This window comes from Rhinatrema bivittatum, unplaced genomic scaffold, assembly GCF_901001135.1.
Source record: "Rhinatrema bivittatum unplaced genomic scaffold, aRhiBiv1.1, whole genome shotgun sequence".
Lineage (NCBI taxonomy): Eukaryota > Metazoa > Chordata > Amphibia > Gymnophiona > Rhinatrematidae > Rhinatrema > Rhinatrema bivittatum.
The window spans coordinates 323285-349140 of NW_021820433.1; the positions used below are offsets into that span (position 1 = coordinate 323285).

Below are 25856 nucleotides of genomic sequence, written 5' to 3' on the forward strand. Positions count from 1 at the left end.
CTGATTATAGGATGCTGTGCAAGAGATTCTAGGTACGTGGCATCTGAGAAATTTTGCAGTTGCCAAGTCAACCAATGTCTTAATGCTGTTACACTAGGCTACTATTAATTGATATTCTTGATTTAACTTAAATTTGAAAGTCTGATTCCCTCCTAGTCCTTTTACCAATATAACACATTGTCTGGTATTTAAAAGGTTTATATTACGTCAGTAGGTATTTTAATTATGGAACCACTGCCCGTCATGCGTTTCTCAGGAGCATAGGGGACCAGGACACGGTGGCTGGAGGCGTAGAGCCGGCTGCACCGCAGGCAGGAATGTGCGTGGTAGGCGCCGGCTACATGGGTAGGAACGCGTGCCATAGGTGACAGCCATGTGGGGAAAGGAGAAGAGGCTCTCGTAGATTATGCTACACTCCTGGCACTTTCATGGTTATTCTGTATCAATGATAATTCCCCACCCAAGTCCACATACCTAGGGTAAAATGCCAAACTGTGCAGCAACCTATGTCAGTCCAGAAATATTAATATAGGGCTCAATTGTTTAAATTATCCAGGTGAGTACCTGAGCCAGATATAACTTATCTAGCATCCTGATTGGCCACTGTTGGGAACAGGATGCTGGGCTTGATGGACCCCTGGTCTGACCCAGTATGGCATCTTCTTATGCTCTTAAGTTACAAGGGATATTCAGCGGCATGGCTGTATCGCTGAATGTCCATGTAGAAGTCCCTGCTTAACTGGATAAGTTATATCTGGCTAAGTTAGACCTGTTCTGTGGCTTAACTTAACTGGATAAGAGCGAATATCACTATTTATCCAGTTAAGTTACCCGGATAAGTAGCGCCACACCAATCCACCCACAACTTATGCAGTTACGTAGCGGCCACTGAACATAACCCTGATATTCAGCGGCTGCTACATAAGTCCTACTTATCCGGCTATCTAGCGCTAAACACGCTTTGAATATCTGGCTCCTAATGTAGAGAACCTCCTGGATCTCTACTAGAACTGGATTTCTAGCAGAAGGAAGGATCCATTTACTGAATGGAAAGAAGCAGAATAGATAATGTGGGTGTGTAGCTCCCCCGTGTGGGAGATGGAGAATAGTTTGCTCCTAGTCTATGTAAACCTCTGCCACTATTTTAAGGCGTGGAGTCTTAAGCTGACCCTTCCAGGGACGGCATTGTCCATGGATGTTCCCTGGCCTTGTTTGTTTCTTAGGAGGAAGGCCTCTGAGGTCTCTGGATTGAAACCTGGTTTCAGAAAGGGCAGAGAGCTTTGGCCCTTTTGAAGGACTGCGTCTGAAACAGTGCATCCTATGTCCGGACACCTGTTCATGTTTGGTGAATCGGAGATAGGAGGTTTTTCCACCCTCCTCAACTCCATATTTTTGGTTTCCCCTTTGGAGCATTTATTTTTTTTCAGCATGGTGGAGTGCTCACACAGAGGCTGAGTGTATATAAAGCAAAGGAGAGGTGCTCCCCAGACTGAGAACAAGAGTGAACTGTGAGGAGTTCCTGGACGAGGGACTGAGGGGGGGAGAAGGAGTGGCTGGACCTGGTAGTAGGTGTACTCTCATGTCATGGAGGAGTACGAAGGTGCTTATTAAGTACCGAGAGTAAAGAGGAGAAAGAACAAATTTGGGAGAGGCAGGAATGATTGGGACTTTCCCCGATCAGCAAACAACTGCCCTAACATTGATTAGAGAGGACGAGCATTTGGACTTATCAATTGGAATTAAATTGAGCCATTCCAATAAATTTACTAAAAAGAAGGAAGGTGACAAATCTACTTAAAGACTTAACCTTGTGTCCCATCACATATTGAAACAAGAAAAGCTGTAAACAACTTTCATCAGTAAAGTTATGTGATTATTAGTGCTGTTTACAAAGGAATGCATGGGGCCTAGAAGAGAATTCTTCCCCCACCTCGCTCAGGGAATCCTGGAAATCAACTTAAAAGTAACAGCGTGGGAAGCTTGGATATCAGAGCCTGTGTCTGAGGTGTGGCTCCTGGGGCCTTTATCCAGGATTATCAGCCCAAGGGTGGTAATAATAATAATAATACAGGGTGTCCAAGTCCTTGTGACCTACATAGAGGATAAATAATGACGTTCCACAGGGACGTTGGACTCGCCCCATATGAGACACTAGAAGAATAACTGCATAATAGGGCATCATGCAACGATGTTAAGGGGGCTGAAGGATCACCTGGGGTGGTTAGAGTGCAGGCAGAGGTGGCTCATTCAGGAAAACTGACTTTGGTGAGATGGGGGAGTATCTGAAGGAGGCGTTAGCTGGAAGGGAAGAGCAGCCCACGCAAAACTAATCGTAAGGACAACAAACCTCATTTGTTTCGAGAGTAAATAAAGGTAAGAGGAGTAAGAGGCTTTTATAGCTGAAAAGGTAAGGGGAAAAAAGATTAGCGTTCATAAACTACAAAAGAGGAAGGCAGGCCACCATATCTGGGAAAGCTAAGAGAAGCTGGGAAAGCTGTCAAGAGAACAAAGGCGCAAATGGAATTACAAATAGTTAAATCAGTAAAACAGGGGGACGGCTTTTTTTAAAAAATTTTTTAGATGCATCAGAGACAGAAAGAAGTGCAAAAAATGGGATTGTAAGACTCAAAAGATGAAGGCGGGGAGATACGTGGAGCCCGATGGGGAGAGAGGGGAATTGCTTAAAGACATTTCAGTTCAGTGGTCACGGGGGAAGGGCTTGGAGTACGATCACACGGAACTGCCACAGATAGGAATGGAAGTGAATTTTTCAGAAGACAGGAGCCTAGCGAAACTAAAAGCACATGAAGCGGTGAGCCTGACTGGGATACATCCCGGAGTATAAAGGGAACTGGCTGACCCTTTCAGTGCTTCTCTAGAGTCGGGAGCAGCTCCGGAGGCAGATGGATGTGGGAGTAAGGAGGAGTCCGGTTAGTTTGACCTACGTAATGAGTAAAATAATGGAATTCCAGATAGTGCGGTTTCTGGAATCCAGTGGCTCCGAGGCAGCAGGGTTTTACCAGAGGTAGGCCCTGTCAGACGAATCTGATCAATTTCTTTGACTGTGTGACCAGCGAGCTGGAGCAGGGGAGAGAGCGCTAGATGTAGTGCTCTTGGATTCCAGGAAGGCCTTTGACCCTGTTCCATACTGGAAAGATAAGCAAACTGAGTGCCCTTGGTATGCAGGGCCATTGGACAAGATAGGCAGTCACCCTAGAGCGCCAAGATTTTAGGGGCGGCAAAATCCTGCCAGCGTAGGATCCCGAGTGGTGCTGTACCAGAGCCAATACCACGAAAGAAGGGAGCACTGTGCTGGAGCCACTGCCACCAGTAGGAGGCAGCGCACTCTGCCGGAGCTACCACCGATAGTTAAGTTGGGGGTGCAAAGATTTGCCTAAGCGCCAAATATTCTTGCCCTGGCCCTGTTGGTATGAGCCCTAAAGTGACTGAGGCAGACATTGGTTGAGTGGAAGGCAACAAAGGGATCCATCCTGAGTCCGGATCTGTTTAAACATTTTTGTAAACAATGCTGTGGAAGGACTGTTCGGAAAGGTCTGCCTTTCTGGGGGAGGGGGGATACCAAAATCTACCACAGGGTACACACTCTGGAAGTTATGGAAAACACAAGGAGGGGGTCTAGTGAAACTTGAGGAATGGTCCTACAGTCTGGCAGCTAAGATTTAATGCTAAAAAAAAAAAAATGCAGGGTTTATACATTTTGGTTTTCAAAATCCAAGGGAGAGAGATAAGGTATTAGGAGGTGAAGTTCTGTGCACAAAACATTTAGCAGGATCTGGGGTGATCTTATCTAAAGATCTTAAGGTGGCCAAACAGGTGGATAAGGTGACAGCAAAAGCCAGAAGGAGATTGTAGTTTCAAAAGGGGATACATTGAAGAGAGTCAGTCCAGAGTGCGGCTACTAAAATGCTCAACAGTCTTATCATAAAGCTCATGGGGAGAAAGATCTAAATGTGTATACCCTAGAATAAAGGCGGGAAAGGGGAGACACGATATTGTGCCTCCCCGGAATGAATACCCAATGGAAAGGAGGCACTGCAGGATGAGGGTGAAAGGGGAGTAGACCCAGGAAAGGTTTCTTTACAGAAAGGGCGGTGGATGCAGGGAACGGCACCCCCTGTGGAGGAGGTGGAGACCAGGACAATGTTGGAATTCAGGGGGGCCTGGGACAAGCACGGGAATCTCTCCGAGGGAGAGGAAGGGACCCTAAAGCCGAGCAGGAGCCGTAGCTGGGCAGACTGCATGGGCAGTGTGGTCTTTATCTGCCCGCATGCTCTGTGCCTCTGTATATTTCAGATTTAGTCACCCAAATACAGTAATCATGTGTTTTTAAAAATGGATTTATTAAACTAAAATGAAAACTTCTAAAGAACTTAATGTGCAAGGGAAAAAAATCCTTTAAAAATGGATTGGATTATTATTAAATGGCATAAATATATTTTTGGATTGAAATAGGTTGATGTGCTTGGGCTTTTGCCATGGGCATGTGACTTTGCTGAAGCTTCTCTATACCATATATTTATGTTTTCTTTACCAGGGACATTTTTCCTTGCTGTGAAACGGTGTTCATTTGCCCACAGTGGGCTGCAGTGCCCTTAATAGCCAAGCTCTGTATGGGGCTGGGCTGGCCTCGCACCAGCTTGCAATAATATCAGCGGTAGCTCAGTCCCGTCCTGTGCAGCCTGGGAAAGGCTTGGCTCCACCAGTAAAGACGAATGACACAGGTAAAGTCGCCCAAAGGGGGCCATCACCTCGGTGAGTGCTGCACAGGGACCAATTACAGAGCCTAGCAAAGCTCTGCCGCTCGCTGTCTGCACCACCTGGCTGGGGGGAATGTGGGAACCCTGGAAGGGAGAAGGAGGAAATGCACCAGCGCTAATGAAATGTTTCAACAACAACTCAGCAAAAAAAAAAAAGAAGAGGAAGCAGATTTGTCATGCAAATGAGGGCACCTGCAGCAGGAGAGGTCTGGGCGGAGGGGGTTGCTAGTGATACAGGGCAGGATTGCTGTGGAGCAGATTTTACAGTCATTTGCAAAATGAACATTGCAAGGGAGCTCTTTTTTTTAAGTTATTTTATTTTGCAACTGATTTTTTTTTTTTTTTTTTGTAAATGAGCGTGAGAGGCAGCTTGCCCCAGTTAATGTACAGTATAATGTAAGCAGGTGTTTTTCTTCCCCCAAATCCTTCTTGCCAGGCAGACTGAGCTGTCTCATCCCCCTAGTGCTCCTGTCCAGGGCCTGTGTCTCCTGAGCATAGTCTGGTGTCGTTCATGGTGAGATGCTCGGATTTCACGATAGGGACCTGCCTAGCCGAGCAAATGCATCCGCCCTTTCCTCTGGTCATACGGGGACATCACAGTCAGGGTGCGATCGTCAATAACTGCCTGGGCCTCAAATACTCACCTTACAGATCTAGCTCTGATGGCTGGGAGTGGCCACACTTCCCAGTCCAACTGGTCCAGCCATTCCTGGCAAATATGACTTAACTGGGAGGCTGCTTCTAAGGTACACAGACACTATGAATTGTTCCTTAGGCCTAGGGATTGAAAGAAAACAGCTTGTGCAGGGCTTCCCAAACTTGCCCTGGTGAGCCCACTGCTGGTCGGCTTTTTAGGATGTCCACAATGAATACGCAGGAGATAAATATGCATGCATAGGCGACCCAGCATATGCAAATCTATCTCATGCACGTTCATTGTGGACATCTTGAAAACCCGACTGGCTATGAGGCCATCGGGACAAGTTTGGGGAGCCCTGCTCTAGTGCATTAACCCAAAGTATCCTGCCTAACAGGGGACTGGAGAAACACGATGTCAAGACTTTTCTAGTCTCTTGTCTTGTAGAGCAAGTCATTTCCATCGGGCTGTAATCACGCCACCATTAGGCAACCGAAGCTGCACATAAATAAAACATTAACAGCTGCTGCTACATTTTCGGTGATTTTTTTGCTCAGTCCAGCCTGGTGTATGAATGTCTTCATAGTGAGATTCTCGGATTCAGGCAGGATGGAGTCACTGAAGCAGCTAGTAAAAAAAAACCAAACAAAAAACCACCCCAAAAGATAGCCACAAAACCAAGAAGGAGCATGGGAAAGAGCAATGGGGAGAGGGATTAGGGGAGACGAAAAGGGAGAGAGAGAGCAAGGCAGAGGAAATAGGGAGGGAAGCAGGGGGAGAGTGAGAAAAGGGAGCGAACAAGAAGATGAAAGCACGAAGGAGAGGGAAGGAGAACGAGGGAGTAGGAAGGGAAGAAGAGAAAGCCACAGAGCAGGAGAGGAGCGGGAGCACAGGAGGTGCCGCTGACCTTAGCTGGAAGCCGTGCGGCTCAGATATACCCATAATCCTCTCACTCGGGGTCATGACCAGAGAGGAGAGGAGGAGATTGGGTCCTGGGAGGAAGGGTGGGGATGGGGTGAATGGTGTGGTGAGACGGTTCTTTTTTAAAATCAGAGTTGTCAGCGCTGCAATGAATACGTGTTTGCTAGCAAGGGCAGCATTCATGCAATGTTTTTTTGGGGTTTTTTTTCTCTTTGTATAATGTTTAGGGGCAATTTCAAACTGTCCGCATTTTGCCTGCGGGCTCTGCACCAATTCTTACAGAGAAGGCGTGGGCGTGCTTTTGCACAGAGTACACACGATCTTTTGCACCGACTTTTTCCTGCAGGAAGAAAAGTAGACGCGGAAACTTGAACGTTCCATCCATGCGCGTACTTTTCCTCCCTCGACCGATCTAGGAATGCCTCCTCTCAGCGTGGCTAAAGGTCCCGAGGTTGTGCGGCATCGAGGGGAGGCAGTTTTAAACTGCTTTTCATGCTCTTAAATCTCTTTGAAAATTTCCCATCTGTAAACTGAAATGATAGAGTAAACATGGTCTGTCATGAACTTTTAATCAGCTACAGAGTAGGGACGGCAAAACCAATGGCCTGATCGCCCAAACCGGCTGACGCTCAAGCAGCACAACCCCCGTGTGAAAATGCATAGAGCCCCCTCGGATGTCGGCAGAGAGTTCCAGGGAATAATAAGTGGAGCTGCTGCTACAGAACTTGGTCGCATATACAACATCTGTGCCCTGGAGGCATGGGCCGTTCTGGAAAAAGTCCAGGATCCCTGACCATCCTAGAATTTGCTACAACTGGCTGGCTGGCTCGCTTAGGGATTTCCTGTAGGCCTCCTGCAGCTGGCTGCGGTGGACCTGGGAATCGCTTGTGGCAGCTTTTATACCCTTTGAGCCATCAGCTTGGCCAACATAAGAACATAAGATTTGCCATACTGGGTCAGACCAAAGTATCCTGTTTCCAGCAGTGGGCAAGCTAGGTCACAAGTACCTGGTAGGATCTCAAAGGGTACATGCGGATAAGCAGTGGATTTCTGCAACTCCACCTTAATAATGGTTTATGGACTTTTCCTCCAGAAACTTGTCCAAACTTTTTTAAACCCAACTACATTAACATCTTTAACCACATCCTCTGGCAATGAATTCCAGAGCTTAATTATGCATTGAGTAAAAAAAAAAAAAAAATTCCTCTTATTAGTTTTAAATGCACAACTTAGTAACTTCATTGTGTTTCCCCTAGTCTTTGTACTTCTTGAAAGAAGAAACAGTAGATTCACGTTTCCGCTTACTTGTTCCACCCCACTCGTTTCTCAGACCTCCATCACATCGCCGCTCAGCCAGTTCTTCTCCAAGCTGAAGAGTCCTAACCTATGTAGCCTTTCCTCTCAGGGGAATCATCCCATCCCCTTTATCACTTTAGTCAGCCTTCTCTGGACGTAACACATCGCCCCCTAGAGCTTCTGTTTGTTGGCCCTACAGCATGGGCGCGTGAGCTCAAAGGCATTTCTCGTGCTGCAGTGTAAATGAGTACTGGGTCCAGTTTCCTCGCTTGCCTATATCGTTCTGCTGGAAGCAGAGCAGCTTGCGGCTGGAGGTGTTCTTTCAGCGTAATGAAGGTGAAAGGCAGAATTAACACTGTCTCTGCAGTCCTTGTCATGAGAAGGAAGGATCCCAATTTTAATTAGGAGTTATGGGACGAGCAGAAGTGGCTGAGCCTTTCAAAGCTTGCTCTTGCTCCAAGTACTCCAAGCCCCTGTAGGAAACCATCTAATTAATTCCCGTGAGACTCAAGTTGGTTTTTTTTTCCTCCTTGCTTGACTGCAGACTTTCTCTTCTCACAGTTGGCTTCATACCTTGCTGCCGCCTCAGAATATCTTGCCTAACGCCTTCTGAATAACATACTTTTTTTTTTTTTTTTTTAATACTCTTTTCACTGAGCGATGTGGTGGGACGGAGCATCTTCTAAGCCACTGCCGGATCTCGTTAACTATTTTATCACCTGAAAAACCTGCCGTCCCGCATGCTAAACTGCATCGCTCATTCGCCAAGCCGAAGCAGCATCGCTGTCGTTTTGCTGCGAGCCTTTCCTTTTGAAAGGACTGGAGAGTCATCGAGATTTGTCGGGAAATGTAACCATCTGCAGCTTATTCACTAAACAGCAGTATGGCCACCGGCTGTACATTATCAGGGATTTTGGCCAATATTTTCCTCACTGCCTTGAAAGTTGTGCAGAAAAGGCCTTAAATGGTATTTAGTTGAACGGGAAAAGAGAGGGCAGGTGGAGTCTGGCAGCAGACTACGATTATTTACTTTTTCATTAATTTGTTTGAAACATACAGAGGTGCATATTCAGAGACATTAGCTGGATAACTCAGAAGTAATCCGGCTAAATGCCAACATTGGAATATTTTGGACACTTATCCAGCTAAACTTTAGCTGGATAAGTGGGGGTGGGGGGGGGGTGGGGGTGTTTCTGGGAGGGGGGGGGGTGTTCTTCTGGGGGGAGGAGGAGAAACACCCCCCCCACTTATCCAACTTTAGCTGGATAAGTGGGGGGGGGGGGGGGGTGTTTCTGGGAGGAGTTAGTCTAGACATACATTTCCCGTCTGATAGGCAGAGTTAGCCAGATAACACATCTGGATAAATCTGGTTGTTCCATAGAGCTGCCCTAAGATATGTTCAATGGTGCGGTTTCGCCACTGAATATCCCTCTAAAGGTTATCCAGCTAAGGGGGTCATTTTCTATCCGTATCGCACGCGAAAAGGGACTTTTTGCGTGCGATAGCAAGTGGGGGGGGCGGCGGCGGGGAGGGGAGGAGTCGGGGCGGTGGGGAGGGGAGGAGTCGGGGCGGCGAGGAGGCGGACGTGGCAGTATCTTTGCTGGCGGCGATAAAGCAAGCCACGTTATTGCCGCCAGTAGCGCGCCCAATAGCACCACCTTTCACGGTGGCGCTATTGGGTGCGAAAGCCTGCAGCGGTAACACCGCGGTGGTGCGATGGCTGCCGGCTGTCATAGGCCCGCCCCCCCCCCCCCCCCCCGTTACTGCTGGAGTCTCCATTCTCTGTGAGAATGGAAAATCCAGGCCTAACTTTGCAATCCGGCCAGTGGCTGAATGTGGACCTCACAGTATCTCACTCTTGGTATAATTTTACTTTGGGGGCTGCAGTTTCCTCCGCAGGAGGCGGCAGTGCTGCTGAGTCACCGGACAGCTCACTCTTTTATAAAGCTCATCCCAACAGATCATAATCATATGGGTTATAAAAAAAAAAATCGTGCAAACGAACATTTTGTTTGTTGTTTAGTTTAAATCTGTTTATTCAGTAGGAAACAATGAAATAGCGATGCATGCAAACAGTATTCTAACTTACTGATATAGGGGCCGATGTAATTCAAACGGGCTGAAAGCAGGCGCTGAGTGTTCAGCGCCCGCTTTCCTAACGCGCTCCCATGCACCCCTCCTGGGGCGCCATACAATATTTAAATTAGGGGTTGCGTTGTCAAGGAAGCGCTAGGGACACTTGCGCACCCCTAGCGCTTCCTTGACAGTGGGAGCCTGCGAGCTGGTTTAGAAAATGGATACTGAATTTATCGGCGTCCGTTTTTCCTAATCAGCGCACAGCCAGGGGTACAGGGAATGGACGCTTGTTAACTGAGCGTCCATTTCCCGAATCTGACCGCCGGCACTTTAACTTTTGTTTTTTTACTTTTTAAAAATTTGTATTCCTCCTTCTTAATATCTGCTTTTCTGTGTAACCTTTGGGAGTGCTCAGCAATTAACGCCTGCTCTAAGCAGGCGTTAATTTTTGGGCTTAAAAATGTGCGCTTTAGACGCACAGTTGTTTTTGTTTTTTTTTTTGCCTTGTGGGTGATTTCCTAATGCCTCATCAACATGCGTTTGCAGTGTTGTGTGCTATTAGTTTCACCGTGCGTTGGACGCGCGTTGTGGAGGCACTAATCCCCCAAGGGCCAGATCTTAAAAAATACGCACGGGCGTAGATTTGTTCGCGCAACCCGGCGCGAACAAATCTACGCCCGATTTTATAACATGCGTGTGCAGCCGCACGCATGTTATAAAATCCGGGGTTGGCGCGCGCAAGGTGCACACTTGTGCACCTTGCGCGCGCCGAGCCCAAGGGGAGCCCCAATGGCTTTCCCTGTTCCCTCCAAAGCCGCTCCGAAATCGGAGCGGCCTTCAAGAGAATGTTTTTTGCGATCCCCCCCACCTTCCCCTCCCTTCCCCTATCTAGCCCACCCTCCAGCCCTAACTAAATCCCCCCCTAACCTTTTGTTTCCAAAGTTACTCCTGCCCGAGGCAGGCGTAACTTGCACGCACTGGCTCGCCACCCCCCCCCCCCGGCACAGGCCGCTGTGCCGGAGGATTCAGGACCGCCCCCGAACCACCACCATGCCCCCGGCCCGCCCATTTTTGAAAGCCCCGGGACATACGCACGTATGTCCCGGGGCTTTTGCATAGGCTTGCGCGCGCCGCCAAGCCTATGCAAAATAGGCTCGGCACGCACGTGGGCAGATTTTCAAAGGCTACGCATGTAAGATACGCGCGTAACCCGAGAAAATCTGCCCCTTATTGCATAAGGGGATTAGGTAGTACTTACACTACCCGCGTCCAATGCTGGTTAAAAGGTGCGCTCGGCTGAGTGCACTGTATTGCATCGGCCCCGTTGTGTGTGACCTGTCTGGAAATAGATGCAATTTTGGAAAACATGTCCTACATACAAAATGATACTACTAGTAAGATTGCCACTTCTGTAAAACAATCCAGTCCAGCTTTCTGTTTTTCTCCTCTTTAGAGTAGACAAAAACTTCTTGAGTGCCTTGTTCTTGTGCACCCAAGAATCATCAGATTTAGTGAATGAACCAAAGTGAAATAAAATAAATTATATAAGCAAATTCCCACCCCCACCCTAAACCTACCTTAATAAAAGGAAGTACATAGCTTAATTTATTCATAATCAAACACACTTCTGAGATTTTGCAATCTATTCAAAATCAAACTCCAAGCACAAGGAGACAAGCTTTGAATATATTTATCCTACACCAGCAAGAATCGTTTCTTCCATGCGAAACTAGCCTTATTGGTTAAGACCATGGATTCCATATACATCAAATCATGTAGAGAATTCCTCCATTGCTGATAAGATGGTGTTGTCTCTTCCCGCCATATTGACAAAATTGATTTTTTTTTCCCCTAACACAGGCTTTACGTGCAAGGAGAATATCTCCCTTTTATTTTTTAGAAAAAGATCCTTTTCAGACAATACCAAATCAGGGGAGAAAGGAATAGCATATCCCAACATCTTCTTCATATATTGTAAAACCTTCCTCCAGAACTTCAAAATAATATTGCATTTCCAAAAAAAACATGAGTCAAAAAACCTCTTTCTTGTTCACATTTCAAATATAACACTGAAGTATTCAATCCAGCATGAAGCACCGTTGATTGTGAAATGTGGGCTCTGTGTAAGAACTTAGGCCTGGATTTTCTAAGGTCGGGAAGCGAGGGGAGGGGCGGGCCTGCAAAACCCGGCAGCCATCGCACCACTGCGGTGCGCTGTCTGCCGGCCTTTGCACCGAATAACTACACCATAAAAGGTGTAGTTATTCTGCGCGAAACTGGCGGCGATACGGGTCCTTACCTTTCACTGCCAGTGATGTGTCCGCAGCGTCGGCCCCGGTGCCACCCCGACTCCTCCTCTTCCAGGGCAGACTCCGCCCCCATTTAGTAATCGCATGCAAAAAGGGACTTTTTGCATGCGATTACTCGTGCAATCGCTTTTGAAAATGACCCCCTTAAACTGCAGTTCTCGTAAATATATATTCATTGAAATAGTCTTAATCCCTTTAAAACAGGACTATACGTCTTTCTCCATACAATTAGTTACCTTCACCCAACCATCTAACCCTAACCAACTCATATGTTTTTTTTTGCAAATCCTTTTGAGTGACACAGATACTCTCCTTCTGTCAACATGAAAAAGTCCTCTATTTTCTAATTCCCTTTCTGTAGTGAACAAACACTGTTTTAATTGCATATATGGAAAGATCTATATCTCTCAATCCAAATTGATTACACAACCCCTGAACATATAAGATCGACCCATCTGCATCCAAAACCTGTTGCAAAATTATAATACCTGCTTCATGCCAATAGGAAAAATGTTTTGATTCGGAACCTGGAGAGAAATCTAAATTGCCCCGAAAAAGTAAAAAGGGTGATCTGGCAATGGATATATTCAATATACGCATTGCTTTTTATCATATATTAGTCAGATTCATTCCTCTTGGAAACTATGGGGGTCATTCTCTGACGCTATCGCAGACGAAAAGGGATTACTGGATATGTTACGGTCCCGGGCCGTGCCCCGGTCCCTCCACCTACCTCGGGGGCGGCCCGGGCTGTTTCGGGACGTCTTCGGGCCTGCAGGCCCTCCAGCGCGTCTCTCCCTCCTCGGGAGAGACGCCGATGGCTTGGCGCGGCTGGCCCCGCCCCCTGATGCGCGCGCGCGGGGAGGAGCTCCCCTTAAAGGGGCCAGCGCGGGAAAATCCTGTCTGCAGCTGTGGATGACGTCAGATGCCTTCAGGGTATAAGTACCCTGCATCTACTTCACTCCAGTGCCTTGCAACAAGGTTCCTGGAGTTGGTGTGTTCTTGCTGCGTTCTTGGTTTGTTCTTCGTCCCGCTTCTGCCTTCCCTCCGCTGTTGATTCTTCTGGACTCTGACCCGTGGACTGGCTTTGGATCGCTCTCCGGCTCTGACCCCTGGACTGGCTTTGGATCGCTCTCTGGCTCCAACCTCTGGACTGGCTGCGGACTGCTCTCCGGCTTCGACCCGTGGACTGGCTTTGGACCGCTCTCTGGATACCGACCCCTGGACTGGCTGCGGACGGTTCTTGGACTCCGACTCCTGGACCGACTTCTGGATTACCTACGACCTGCAGGAGGCGCCAGCCGTCCGGAACCACGACCTGCAGGAGGCGCCTGCATCCGGACCGCCCTCACCTTCAGGGAGTCGCCTAAGTCCCAGCGGCCGTGTCCCTACGGGCTCCTCCTGGGGGGACTTCGGCTTCCAGGGTGAATCTCCTAAATTCCCAGCGGCTGGACTCCTAAGGGCTCCTCCCGGGGGAGTGCTGGTCTCCAGGGCGAAGAGTCTTCTACCGCTCAGGTCCAACACCGTCCATCTGTCCAGTGGGGATCTAGTCCTTGGTCACAAAGAACTTCACCATAGACCAGAGCGTCAGCCAGCACCGAGCTTCCGAACCGCCTCCTGGTTGGGACATTCGCTGTGGACCTCTACAGCACGCCATCTTCTGTTCCAACCAGCCCAAGGGTCCACGAACGTAACAGGATAAATCCCCCGCTCCTTCCTCGCACATCCACAGGACCAACACGCTCCTCTCTCCGAGGAACCCTCTGCACTCCCTCTATTAAATCCACCAGACTCATCTCCACAACAAACAGAGCTTTCTCTCTTGCTGGCCCCACCCTTTGGAACTCCATGCCCCCTGACCTACGCACTGAAACCTCTACACCCAAATTAAAAAAAAAACTTAAAGCCTGGCTTTTCCTACAAGCTTTCCCTTCTATTTCTACCCCCTCTGTGACCAATTGCTAAAAACCTCAATGCATAACGTTAGATAACACCGAAAGGCTCTCCCGATATTCCAACCTATCCGAATTGTTTGGATAATAGTTATGTAGAAGTGAACCTTATTTAAACTCCTCTAAATGAATCAGTACCACCTTATTCCATGCCATTTTTCCCTATTTTTCCCCTTAAAAACTCATTGATTACAACGAACATGTATTGAAACTTGTACATCGCCTTCTGTTTATAATTTTTATCACCCTTTTCCCAGTTAAGCTACACCCTTGTTGAATATATTTAACCTCTTTCATGTATTTCTTGTTCTTGTTCTTTGTAAAGGCCATGCCTAAATGATACACAATCTATCATTGTTCTAAGTTATATGTAAACCGATAGGATGTGCAAACGGTTGTCAGTATATAAAATCTTTAAATAAATAAAATAAATAAAAAGGGACTTCGCACGCGACACATCTCTGGTGACGAAAGGTAAGATTCCTTATCGCCGCCAGTTTCGCGCCGAAGAACTACAGCGATGTAGTTCTTTGGCGCGAAAGCCGGCAGCGATCGTACCGCGGAGCTGCGATCGCTGTCGGCTATCGCAGGACCGCCCCCCCCCCACTTCGCTCCCCCGGCCCCCCTGTTACTGCCGGATTCTCTAAGGTCGCAGACCTTAGAGAATCCGGGCCTATATTTGCGTCAACATGAAGTATATATCTTTTAAGTCTAATGGTTTTTACTAAATATTTTTCACTGTCCAAACAAACATAATTGGCATCCTCAAATACCCAATCTCGCACTCTCCGTAACAAACTGACAAGACTGTATTGTTCCATATCCAATACGCTTAATCCTCCACCTGCCCATTTCTGTTTTAATCTTTGAAGAGCTACCCTCTGTTTTCTACCTCTCCATATAAATAGGCCAACCATACACTCTGATTCCTGGATATCCCCACATTTTAATTTAATTGATAAGGTTTAGATAATATAGAGCCATTTTGGGAAGAAAATCATTTTAAAAAGATTTATACGACCAACTAAAGATAATGGTAAGTGCTGCCACGTATGCAGCTTATCTTTTGTGAACGCTAAAAGGGGCAAATTATTCAGATCATAAATCTTTTCTACTTCATGTGTCATTTGCCATCCTAAATATTTGAGAGTTCTTGGTGCCCACTTTAAAGGGAATTCCCCTACCCATTGAAATTGAACTGATTCAGGACACACTACTGCATCTAACTTTTCCATTTTAAGCCGGGAAGCCTGAAAATTCGCCAAAACCTTCAATAATCCCCAGAATTTTGGACAGGGAGAGATTAGGATTACTTAAGAAGCTAATAAATCGTTGGCAAATCCAGCATATTTCAAAATTTGAGATCCTAAATGTATTCCTTGTACTCCTACTTCTAATTGGATTCCTTTCAAGAAAGGTTTCAGAGTTAAAAGAAATAGCAGTGGTGACAAAGGGCAGCCTTGCCTTTTCCCCCTACCAATACTGAAAGCCTCTGAGCAATCCCCATTTGCCACAATCGAAGCCTGAGGAGTCTCGTATAAGAGCTGTATTACTTTTCCAAACAACCCCCCTGGGCCCAATTGTTCTATTAAACAAAGAAGATAGAGCCATTCTGCCCCATCGAGCGCCCATCTGGATCCTTAATTTCTTGTTTTATCCCCAAGGTCAGATTTTTATAGATTAAAGTCAGCGCCCCAGCCTTCCGTGTCGAAGCAGAAAGCAAACTTTTCATCTGACCCCCCCCCCCACCACCACCACCACTGCTGTAATTTCTTACGCCCAAAATCATTCAGATGCATCTCCCGTAGTAGTGCTGCATCAGACATTTTTATTTAGCACTGACAAAATCTTTGTCCTCTTAAGAGTAGAATGTATCCCACAAATATTCTATAAGCCTATTTTTCAATCAGGTTTATTCATGAAGGCCACCAAATAAGTCGATCGCTGGTAATATCTCTTTAAGCCACGGGAGCCCTCCCGGTCTAGGCTCCTGCTCACTCACCTTGTGATGCGTCTCTGAATAGGTTCCCAAAAGAATCATTGTCCGTCCCCCCTGACATAACCAGCAGTCCACCCCTACTCCAGCTTTCCCTCCCTCTCTCCTACCCCAACCTAGTACAGCCTCTTCCCACATAAGTCGAGATCACTATCTAGTACATTGATCCCCTCACTTCTAAATCCCCTATCATTTCAAAGTATGTCAAAACACGAACAAACCCTGCTAAAACTGCAAACAGTAATAGTATAAATTAGCATGCATGAAAATTGCTAAGGGTCAGCACACAAAAAAAGATAAAAAAAACCAACCCCCAGTAAAAATAAATGTGTTGTAATGTCAAGCTGCAAATGATTTTGAAAGACGCACACGGCAATTATCAGTTTATTATTTCAAAAACAGCAGGGTTCTTCAATATCGTTCCCATAAGAAAGGACTCTCCGTAAAGTAAAACGTTCCATCGAACACTTTTCAGCTTCATGTAAAGACGGATCCCGATACCCTGCTGTCAATCCCGATGCTAGGAAGACTTGGGGAAGGTCAATGCGCCATATCATCCTGGGCTTACGAGGCTTTTGCTCTCTCTAAAGCTTCCACCGACTTTTTCTCCTTGCCCGCTGCCTGGTACCATTTCACTCCATCCGGGAGGATAACTCTGTCCTTTTTTCCTCCCTTCTCTGTTCATAGTTTTTCTCTTCCTCGCTGTCCCCTTTTCCCCCCTCCCTGTTTATTGTATTTCTCCTCAGTTTTATGTAAACCGCTATGCTGTCTATTTGAATAACGGTATAGAAATCCATAAAATAAAGTAAATAAATAAACTCTGTTTCACTGGATACAATAACGCAAATGTAACTCCCAGGCCTATGGAGTTTGGAGCAAGCTGAATCAGATTCTCTTCTCTGGGCAGCAATTTGATGCTGCAATCTTGAAACCCAAAATCCTACATTTCAGCGTTTTCCCAGACCTCACTGCTTGAAGAATCTCCGTTTTATGGGAAAAATCCGAAATTTCTGCAGTCACCACTCTCGACCTTTCAGCCCTCTCCACCTCGCTTCCTAAGCAGTGCGCCCTGTCAGTTTGTGCCGGGCTGTGCATCTCCAAAATGCCGAGCACTTTGGTTAGCCAAGATTGTGGCAATTGCTTCTCTCCAGTTGACTCCACAATTCCAATAAGTCGCAGGTTATTACAGTGAGGTCCATTTTCTATATCCTCTAGCCATGCGTCTTGTTTTTGCCCCTGAGATTTTAAAAGCGCAGTCTCCTCCTTTGCAGTTTGTATGGCGTCTTGATTGTCAGAGACGTGCATTTTCGATTCATAAACAGTCATTGTTTTAGTTGCTTCTAGTTTTTCTACAATGTTATTGAATTCCGGCTCAAGTGCATCCACCACTGCTGCTTTGAGTTCAACCATCGCGCTCGTATGCAGAACTTCCTTCTCCGGAGTGTAGCTGCCCTCCGCCATTTTCCCCCCACAGGGCCTTGTCTCTTCTTTTTCCTTATCCCTCTTAGCTACTTTCGCAGACAAAAATGTTACTTGCCTGCCAACAATTGGATGCAGTTTTGCTCACCCTCTGGCCAGGTTTTAGCAGATTCCATCTCCGATGGTAGCCAGTTCCATAGGTGTGGGGTCAGAGTGAAGCAAGTTACATCTCACCTTGCCCACTGCACTACATACTCTTGTTTTTTTTTTTAAAGAGTAAAAATAGTTTATTTAAATGAGGCTGGTTATTTTTTTGGCCATGCTCAGGGGAAAAAAATCTCAAGAAGTCACATGTAGACTCACCAGTGTGCATATATGTAGGACTTCAGTGGTTAAGGGCTTGTGTAGCTTTCTCTCTTGCTGTAGGACGAAGCAAAGCAACAGTGATAAACTGTAATTGCACTTTCTTTGCTGATCATGTGCACCCTGGAGGAAAGGCGTGATAGATATGACCAGAGACATCGAAATATCTCAAAGGTTTTCGTGCACAGGAGGTGAACCTTTTCCATAGGAAAGGAGGCTCTAGAAGAAGGGCTCGTGGGATGAGGGCAAAAAGAGGTAGAGCCAGGAGAGAGCGATGGAAGCCTGGAACAGCCTCCCAGTGGAGGTGGTGGTGGAGACGAGGTCACTGTAGGAATTCAAGAAAGCCTGGGACAAGCACAGAGAATCTCTGAGGGAGTGGTAGGGATAAGAGGAGTGTGGGGAGGCAGTTGACCTCCCCTAACATTGTTTATCTTCAGGAGGGAAGATCATGGGGGGGGGGGGGGGGGGCTGTCGGACTTGCTGCTTGGCTCCCCCTCCCACCTTTAGACAGGAGATGGGGGGGGGGGGGGGGTCTGTGGTGGTGGTGGGTCTCAGCCCCACAGCCCCTGTCTGAAGGAGGGGGGGTGGGGATTATGTGGAAGATTTTTAATTTCAGGCAGGAGTGAGGGAAGTTCTGGCTGGCCAGAGTTAGGCCTCACAGAGTTAGGCCTGTCATAGTAGCGCCTAGAGATTTGGCCAGCTGAGTTAGGTGACTGGCACTAAAAACCAGAGCTAGCCACTTAACTTCCTTACCTCCAGGCCTGTCCCTGAATTTGGCTGAATAAGGTTAGCTGCCTAGTGATGCTCAGGTGACTAAATGTAGCCCTTTCTGTCCAGTCAGCTTTCAAAAGATTTTGAACAGGGATCCCTTACTGACTTCAGTTTACCTTGACCCAATGCAAGCTCGGTCTCCAGCTTTCTGAACAGAACCTTCTTCTGGAAGATTTTTCAGGGAGTTGCCTCACCTGCCTGTCCGCTTGGGATCTGAGAGTGCGGCAGCGGCCAACCCCTGGGTCCATCCTCCTGGACGCAGCCCATCCGCACTAGGGTGCGCTTTGCTCAGACCTGGCACTTGCTGATTGATTTCTTCTCGGGGCCAGCTAATTAGAAAATACTCAGAGGTATAAGCTGAGATCTGCTAATAGAATTATGATGGCGTTCCATTTCAGCGGCACCAGCTGATGATCCTCAGAAACCTTGATTTTTTTTCCTCTCTCTCCTATTAATACAATAAATGCGCTGTCAACATGAATAAAAATCAATCAGTAGATACAAACTGCACAATTTGAAAGCTTCATCTTCTTCTGTTAGGCATGAGAAAAGCAGTTCTCAAACCCAGCAACAACATAAAAAGGAGCAATTACTGGATAAGATCGCAATTTTCCGGAGCTGACGGCCCGACAGCGTGCAAGTTTTGAATTTATCAGTGCTGCCTGCCCGGCCCAGATCAGAGCCTTACGTTGCCGGAATAAGGTGATAGTATCAGCCAGACGCAGGGGCGCGAGGCATCCGCGCCACCACATTTGTGAAGGGAAGGGGCAGGATTAGACAGATCGGGTGACAGCGGCGCCGGCGATGTCGGAGGGCAGGCCGGCTATCACGCAGGGTTTCCGGATGTGCGGGACCCGAGGGGCAAGAGCAATCCGAGCGAAGCTAGGAGGGCTGCCGACCGTCGCAGAGCTGCCTGGCTAGCTCAAAGCCGCGAGCATGGCTGCCAGGGGGCTCGACTGCAGCCGGGTCGGCTCACCCAGGTCCTGAATCGTAATGCTGCTCGTCAAATCTTCTCTTGGTCGCCGAAGGTCACCGTTTCAACAGTGAGACCTTATCTCTGCGTCTTCCATCCCGCGTACTTGCTTGGTTTTTTTGGGGTGATGCTACCTTTATTTGGGACATGGTTGAATTTTCCACCAATAGAAACAGCATCCCAAAGCCCAGGATGTGTTCTTTGCAAAAAGAACACATCCTGGGCTTTCTCATCTAGTTCCTTTTTGCAGGAGCCAAGCATGGAATGGCCGTGATGCGTCGGACCGCAGATCTGCCTAGCTCCACATCCTGTCTCTGACGGTGGCAGGCACGGTGCCCAGAGGGCATGTATTGATTCGTGATTGATATCACTCCCTACCTGCTAAGGCCTGGCCGATTGTAGCATTGTCTGTCTGCTCTCGTACCCTTCCAGCTTCGAGCAGTCACGGCTTAAGGCGATGCGCGAAAGCTGGGCTGACATCCCTGCTTCCATCTCTCTTGCATCCATTTGTGTCATCCCTTTCTGCACCAGGTTTCACTGTTTCCCTCCACAGCATCCTGCAGCAAGCAGGTCCCTGGATTAAGTCTGCACTTTTGTTTGTTTAAAAACCTGCATCCCGATGAGTTTCCGTCACTCCCCCTTCCCTCCCCACCTCTATCTCCCCATGGCAGCTCTTAAACTATGTAAATGTGCTCCCAGAGAAATGATTCTCCCTGGAAAAAAAAATTCTCGTTTGCTTTACAGCGCTGTCTATCAGCAGACAAATCTTAAACAGATGCATTTTTTGTTATTGAGCATTTCCATTTAAAAAAAAAAAAAAAAAAAGTTAGTTGGTTCGACTGCAATCTAAATGTAATGCAAGTCTTTTGGGGATGTGGTGCTGTCATGTCACAGCTGCCACTGCTGTTTTCTGTCTCATTGGTGCAGTGTAAAATCACAGACTTATCATTGCTGGACTGCACCGCTCACCAAATAATCTTTGCATTGGCTATGGATGGGAGTCAAAGTAAATGGAAAGTCAGGCCTGTGTTTGTAAGAATATATATATATATATTGTTTTTTACTAGATATGCTGTGCTGACACTGTGGCCAGGCCAGGGACTGAAAAAAACCCCCCCAAAAACACTGCACTTCTGCTGCCACCAAGTGGCCGGCCAGAGGAAAAACCATGGAAGCAGCAGGGTGGAGAGCTGTGCTCTGCTCGCTGCCGCCACCACCTGGCCTGCGTCGCTTCGTGTGCAGGTTTTGCATGAAGACTGCTTGATGAGAGCCCTTGCAGGAGACGGGTCCGATAGGAGAACATAGAAGCATCCAGGAGCATCGCTGGGCACTGGCACACAGGACCTGTGCCCCGGTTCTATTTGCCAGTGCCTGGGATCTGCTGGGTGCCTGATCTGGGTTTGTGCACGCGACAGTCCAGCTGCAGGGAGACCTTGCTCTGTCTGCTGCCCCTGGAGTTCGGTGTAGGATCGGCAGTTTTCAAAAAACCCCATTTATAGGGGTAAAAAGGTTTGGGGTTTTTCTGGTTTTTTTGCACATTGAACTCGCTGTTAAATTGGGAGTTGGCTGTACTCCTCCTCTGAGCAGAAGTTACGTTTCCAGTGTTAAGAAAACACGAGTTAAACCTTGTGTGCCTCTCTGCATTGGGAATTAATAACTCAAGCATCGATTAACGGGGGATTTGCTCAGGAGAGCGAAAAGCTGCGCACTAAACATTAGGAGTAAAGTCGTGCACACACCACCGTGCATTAACACGTGTGAACAGCCACATGTACCTTATTGCACCCACCTGTCAGTGCCGCATACTTAAACCTATAGAGAGGGTTTAAAATGTATTTATTTATTTTTAGCTCGGCAGTTTCCTGCTTTGGTCTTGCACCTCAGTTGGCCTCTACTGAGCCCACCCGTATCACCTGCCTTCATCCACAGCTGCCTGGGGAATTTCTCCTTTGCTTAACGTTCTCTGCCCTCCTGTCTCGCTCAGCCAGCCCCGTAGTCCTCGGCTAGGGGCCGCAGACCGTGGCTCCCACTTCAACCCAGCTAACGGGGGCCCCTAAGTCTGGCCACTAGGTGCCGCTGTCGTGTGATGGTGAAGGGGGGGGGGGTCTTTCTTCTCCTCAGGGGCTGTGAATGCTGCCCGCCCCTTGAGGAACGCAATCTGCTCTCATTGAAGGGGCCAATGGGCGATGAGTGGTGAATGAAGTAATATTAAAGGCTGGTAGCGCTGAGAGACGTACTGGCACCCGGGGGAGGTGAAGTCCTCTCCTCCTCTGTACGGGGGCTCCCCGCAATGTTTGGAGGTACACGGGTGGGCTGGGCTGGCCCACAGATTTTTAACTTTGGGGGATGAGTGGGGGAAGGGTGGGAAGGAGAGGGATTGGCCCTGGCAATTTGTGTACAATGCGGGTCGGGGGTGGGAGGGAGAGGAATCGCTGCTGGGTCCCAAGTTAAAACGACAGTAAAGTTAAGTGCGCTTCTCTTGTAGCACACTTTATTTTCACTTTCCTGCGTGTGTAATAAGGAGCGAGATGCAGAGCGCACGGTTTTAACTGTTGTCCATTATGCAACTCATTTCCTTGTTATATCCAAAGTATCGTAAAACTTTACTGTGGTATTTAAAAAAAATATATATATATCAGCGTTAAAAAGTAAATGGTCAGATTTTAGGGGGTCTATTGACATCGGCCCCATAAAGAGGGGAACATAAGAAGTTGCCTTACTGGGTCAGACCAAGGGTCCATCAAGCCCAGCATCCTGTTTCCAATAGTGGCCAATCCAGGCCATAAGTACCTGGCAAGTACCCAAACACTAAGAAGATCCCCTGCTACTGATGCCAGTAATAGCAGAGGCCATTCCCTAAGTAAACTTGATTAATAGCCTTTAATGGACTTCTCCTCCAAGAACTTATCCAAACCTTTTTTAAACCCAGCTACACTAACTGCACTAACCACATCCTCTGGCAAAAAATTCCAGAGTTTAATTGTGCGTTGAGTGAAAAATAATTTTCTCCGATTAGTCTTAAATGTGCTTCTTGCTAACTTCATGGAATGCCCCCTAGTCCTTCTATTATTCGAAAGTGTAAATAACCGATTCACATCTACTTGTTTAAGACCTCTCATGATCTTAAACACCTCTATCATATCCCCCCCTCAGTCGTCTCTTCTCCAAGCTGAACAGCCCTAACCTCTTTAGTCTTTCCTCATAGGGAAGCTGTTCCATCCCCTTTATCATTTTGGTCGCCCTTCTCTGTACCTCCTCCATCACAATTATATCTTTTTTGAGATGCGGCGACCAGAATTGTACACAGTATTCAAGGTGCAGTCTCACCATGGAGCGATACAGAGGCATTATGACATTAGTGAGGGAAAATACAGGTTAGGGAAAAGTAGGAACTTTGATGCATGGATTTAAAACTATTTGTACTTCCAAACCTTAAATCCACTTGTGGGGTTCCTCTTTTTCATTTCTCCAGCTGCAGAGGATGTGGTCAGCCTATGGAAGAACACATAACCTTGTCGAAAAAACACTCCTTCTCATTAAAATATTTTTGCTGGGGGGGGGTGAAGGTGGCCCCCCTCCTCTCATTGTGTGCTCTTCTCCCCTCCCCCTCCTGAGCAAGCCTCCCCCATCAGCTAGTGCCATGTTGTTTTAGGGCACTTTAAAATAAACCACTCGGACTGCCCATCACTAAATCCCCCTTCAGTGCTGCACCACGTGCATCCTGACAGCTCCCATCTGCTTCACAGGCTAAGGAGAGCATGGCCCTTAACGTCTCACGTTAACCTAACCCCGTTCAGTCACCAGTTGTCGGGCAGAGGGCAGAAGGCAGAGGCTACAAGCAGTAAAGTCCAGGGAGAGAGAGGGAGCCAGGCAGGCAGGCAGAGATTGGGAACTACTGGGTAGGGGAGAAGGGTGGGGAAGAGAAATGGAGACTGGCTAAGCGTGGGGGGGGGGGGGGGAGGGAGTTGGGGAGACCGGGATCCAGGATGGGGGAGGGGCAGCATCACGAGGGCTTTCAAGAAGACTCGCGGGCCGGCTCTTCCCGGCTACTGATCGCGCGCGCTCCCGTGAATCAGCAGCATAAACGCACTCTTTAGAACCGCACACACCGGTCACTGGATTGCTGCTCGAGTACAGTTATTTATTATTTCCCGCGTTTCCCATTTCCCTCCCCCCCCCCCCCCCACTCAGTTCGAAATTTCCGTCTCTAGCGGACACGTTGAAGTTGATTACTGAGAGCCGCACCACGATCCACGAGGCCACTCGATATGCACCCGAGCTCGGTCCACGGCAGCTCCTGCTCCCAAGACCTTTCTCCGTCCCCGTGAATCTTATCCATTGAAATACGGAGAGGGAGGGAATAGGCCAGGGGGAAAGGGCGTCTCCTTCCTGGTGACCCAGCTTGCTCTCTCTTCGTCTCTTTCTGTCTCCCAGATTGCAAACCTCTAGCGCATTCTCAGACCTCCCAGGCTTTATCCCGGGCACTACCACTTCAAGACGTGTATCAATAGTGAAGACAGACGTCGAGAAGTGATTACCATCCTGAGACTGGAAAATATACTGTTTTACTGTAGAGTTGCTGCTGTTTTCATAGCCCACATGATTAGAGCTGGAGATGGTGATGGTTCTCCTTTAATAAATGATTTTAATAATTTCCGAAGGAAAATCAGTTCTGCTGTCTTATCACTGAAGAATCTTTGACGGATCACTTAAGCCTGTATTGTAAGCTCTTTGGGGTGGGGGATAAGATATTTTGCCTATTCAAGTGATAGACATCTGTAGTGCGTACTCCAGGCATGGGCCCTGATGTGTGATGGGTTGTTTCCTTTCTCTCTAGGGCTTGGATGTTGACTGGGATGACCTGTGGGACCAGTTTGATGAGCGGAAGTACCTGAGCGCTCGGAAGTGGAAAGGTGGCGAGGACCCGTACAAGCTGCACGCCTTTAACCAGAGGGAGAGTGAGCGGCTGCCCAGCGACCGAGCCATCCGGGACACACGACATTACAGGTCCTCGCATTCTAATCGTGGAATGGGCTTCTCCGTTAGAGGACGATGCATGAGCAGGGTTTAGCTCCATATCTGTGGAGAGAGACTGAGCCAGGGCTTAAGAAAAGGGGGAACTACGAGTCCCTGCATGCATTGGGTGGAAAGCCAGGACTGGCTTGGCCTCTCCTTGCAGACATGGAGCTCTCGGGTAACCCTGTGTCAGTAAGGCTCACTCCGCACCACCTGACATTTCATTCTCAAGGTCTTAAGTTTTATATTTCTTATTCTTGTGTCTTTCCCTCTTATTTCCTTCCCTTTACTGATCCTGCGCAGAACTATTTGCCTGAGTGGTATTATCTACTGACTCCCTTTCTCCTGGTCGGGCTGATCCTCTCCTGATTTTACCCTACTGCATGCATGGAGGCATAGTTCAGAGTTTTTGTTTCTAGGAAACTACCAATCCATGGTTACAGTAGGATCACATCCATGGCTGGGTCAGCCTGACCATCAGAAACGGAGCCAGCCGGCAGAGACTGTTCAGCTCTTTTTTGCTGGACCAGGGATGAAGTCTTCTGCACTTACGAGGAGTGGCCGTTGTCCTTCCTCTCCATAGGACCCAGCCACATCACCATTGCAATGATGTCAACCCTAAACCCAATCTTCTGGGTTGTCTCTTTCAATACCGAAATTGGAAACACAGGGCCGGCCTCCTTCAAACTGGGTAAACAGCTTCTGTGCTATGCCAGGCAATATGTCACACGTGTTGTGAACTTGGATGCCACAGTGTAGATGTGATGCCACTTGGTCATTTTTCCCAAAAGAGATCCATCTGAATAATATGTGACATTTATCCTAATAAGACTAGACGTGTTGGAAGACAGCTTGGGCTATTTAAGAGAGTACAGTAGTAAGAATAGGATTGACAGGTTGGGATTGGGGTGGGGAAGACCGTCCTAGATGATGGTTTAAGTATGGGAACTTGTATGCTTATCCATTTAAAGCAGTTGAAGGAAGAAAACAAAACTGATTTGGATAGGGAGCGATATCCTGTAGGTGGTCAAGATTGTATGACAGGTGGCTGGGAGATAGCCTTAGCTACAACAATGTAAATGAAAACAGTTGGGCAGTCAAATACAAGGTTGGAAGGTTATTTATCCTGCCCAGTTTCCTATAATTGATATTTAATAATGCAGTTCTAGTTGCCATATACTCTTCAAAGTGTTATAAAGATGGACCGTTGTAAATCTTCCAGACATCTTGAGTAGTGGGTTCTTAAACTTAAGAAGATTTAGCAAGAAATACCCCAAATAAAATGATATATGGCATAGGTAAGCAACTCCAGTCCTGGAATGCCACAAACAGGTCTGGTTTTCAGGATC

At 47.6% G+C, this 25856-nt stretch overlaps 1 protein-coding gene across 1 annotated transcript in view; it reads left to right on the forward strand.

Moving 5' to 3' along the window:
• The window catches only part of LOC115081624 (polypeptide N-acetylgalactosaminyltransferase 14-like), a gene marked incomplete at its 3' end in the record, with an annotated part of 542489 nt that overhangs the window by 198506 nt on the left and 318127 nt on the right, over positions 1 to 25856 (forward strand). Inside the window, 1 exon segment of the mRNA XM_029586053.1 lies at positions 24329 to 24498. Within this exon segment, the coding sequence (XP_029441913.1) occupies positions 24329 to 24498 (170 nt within the window).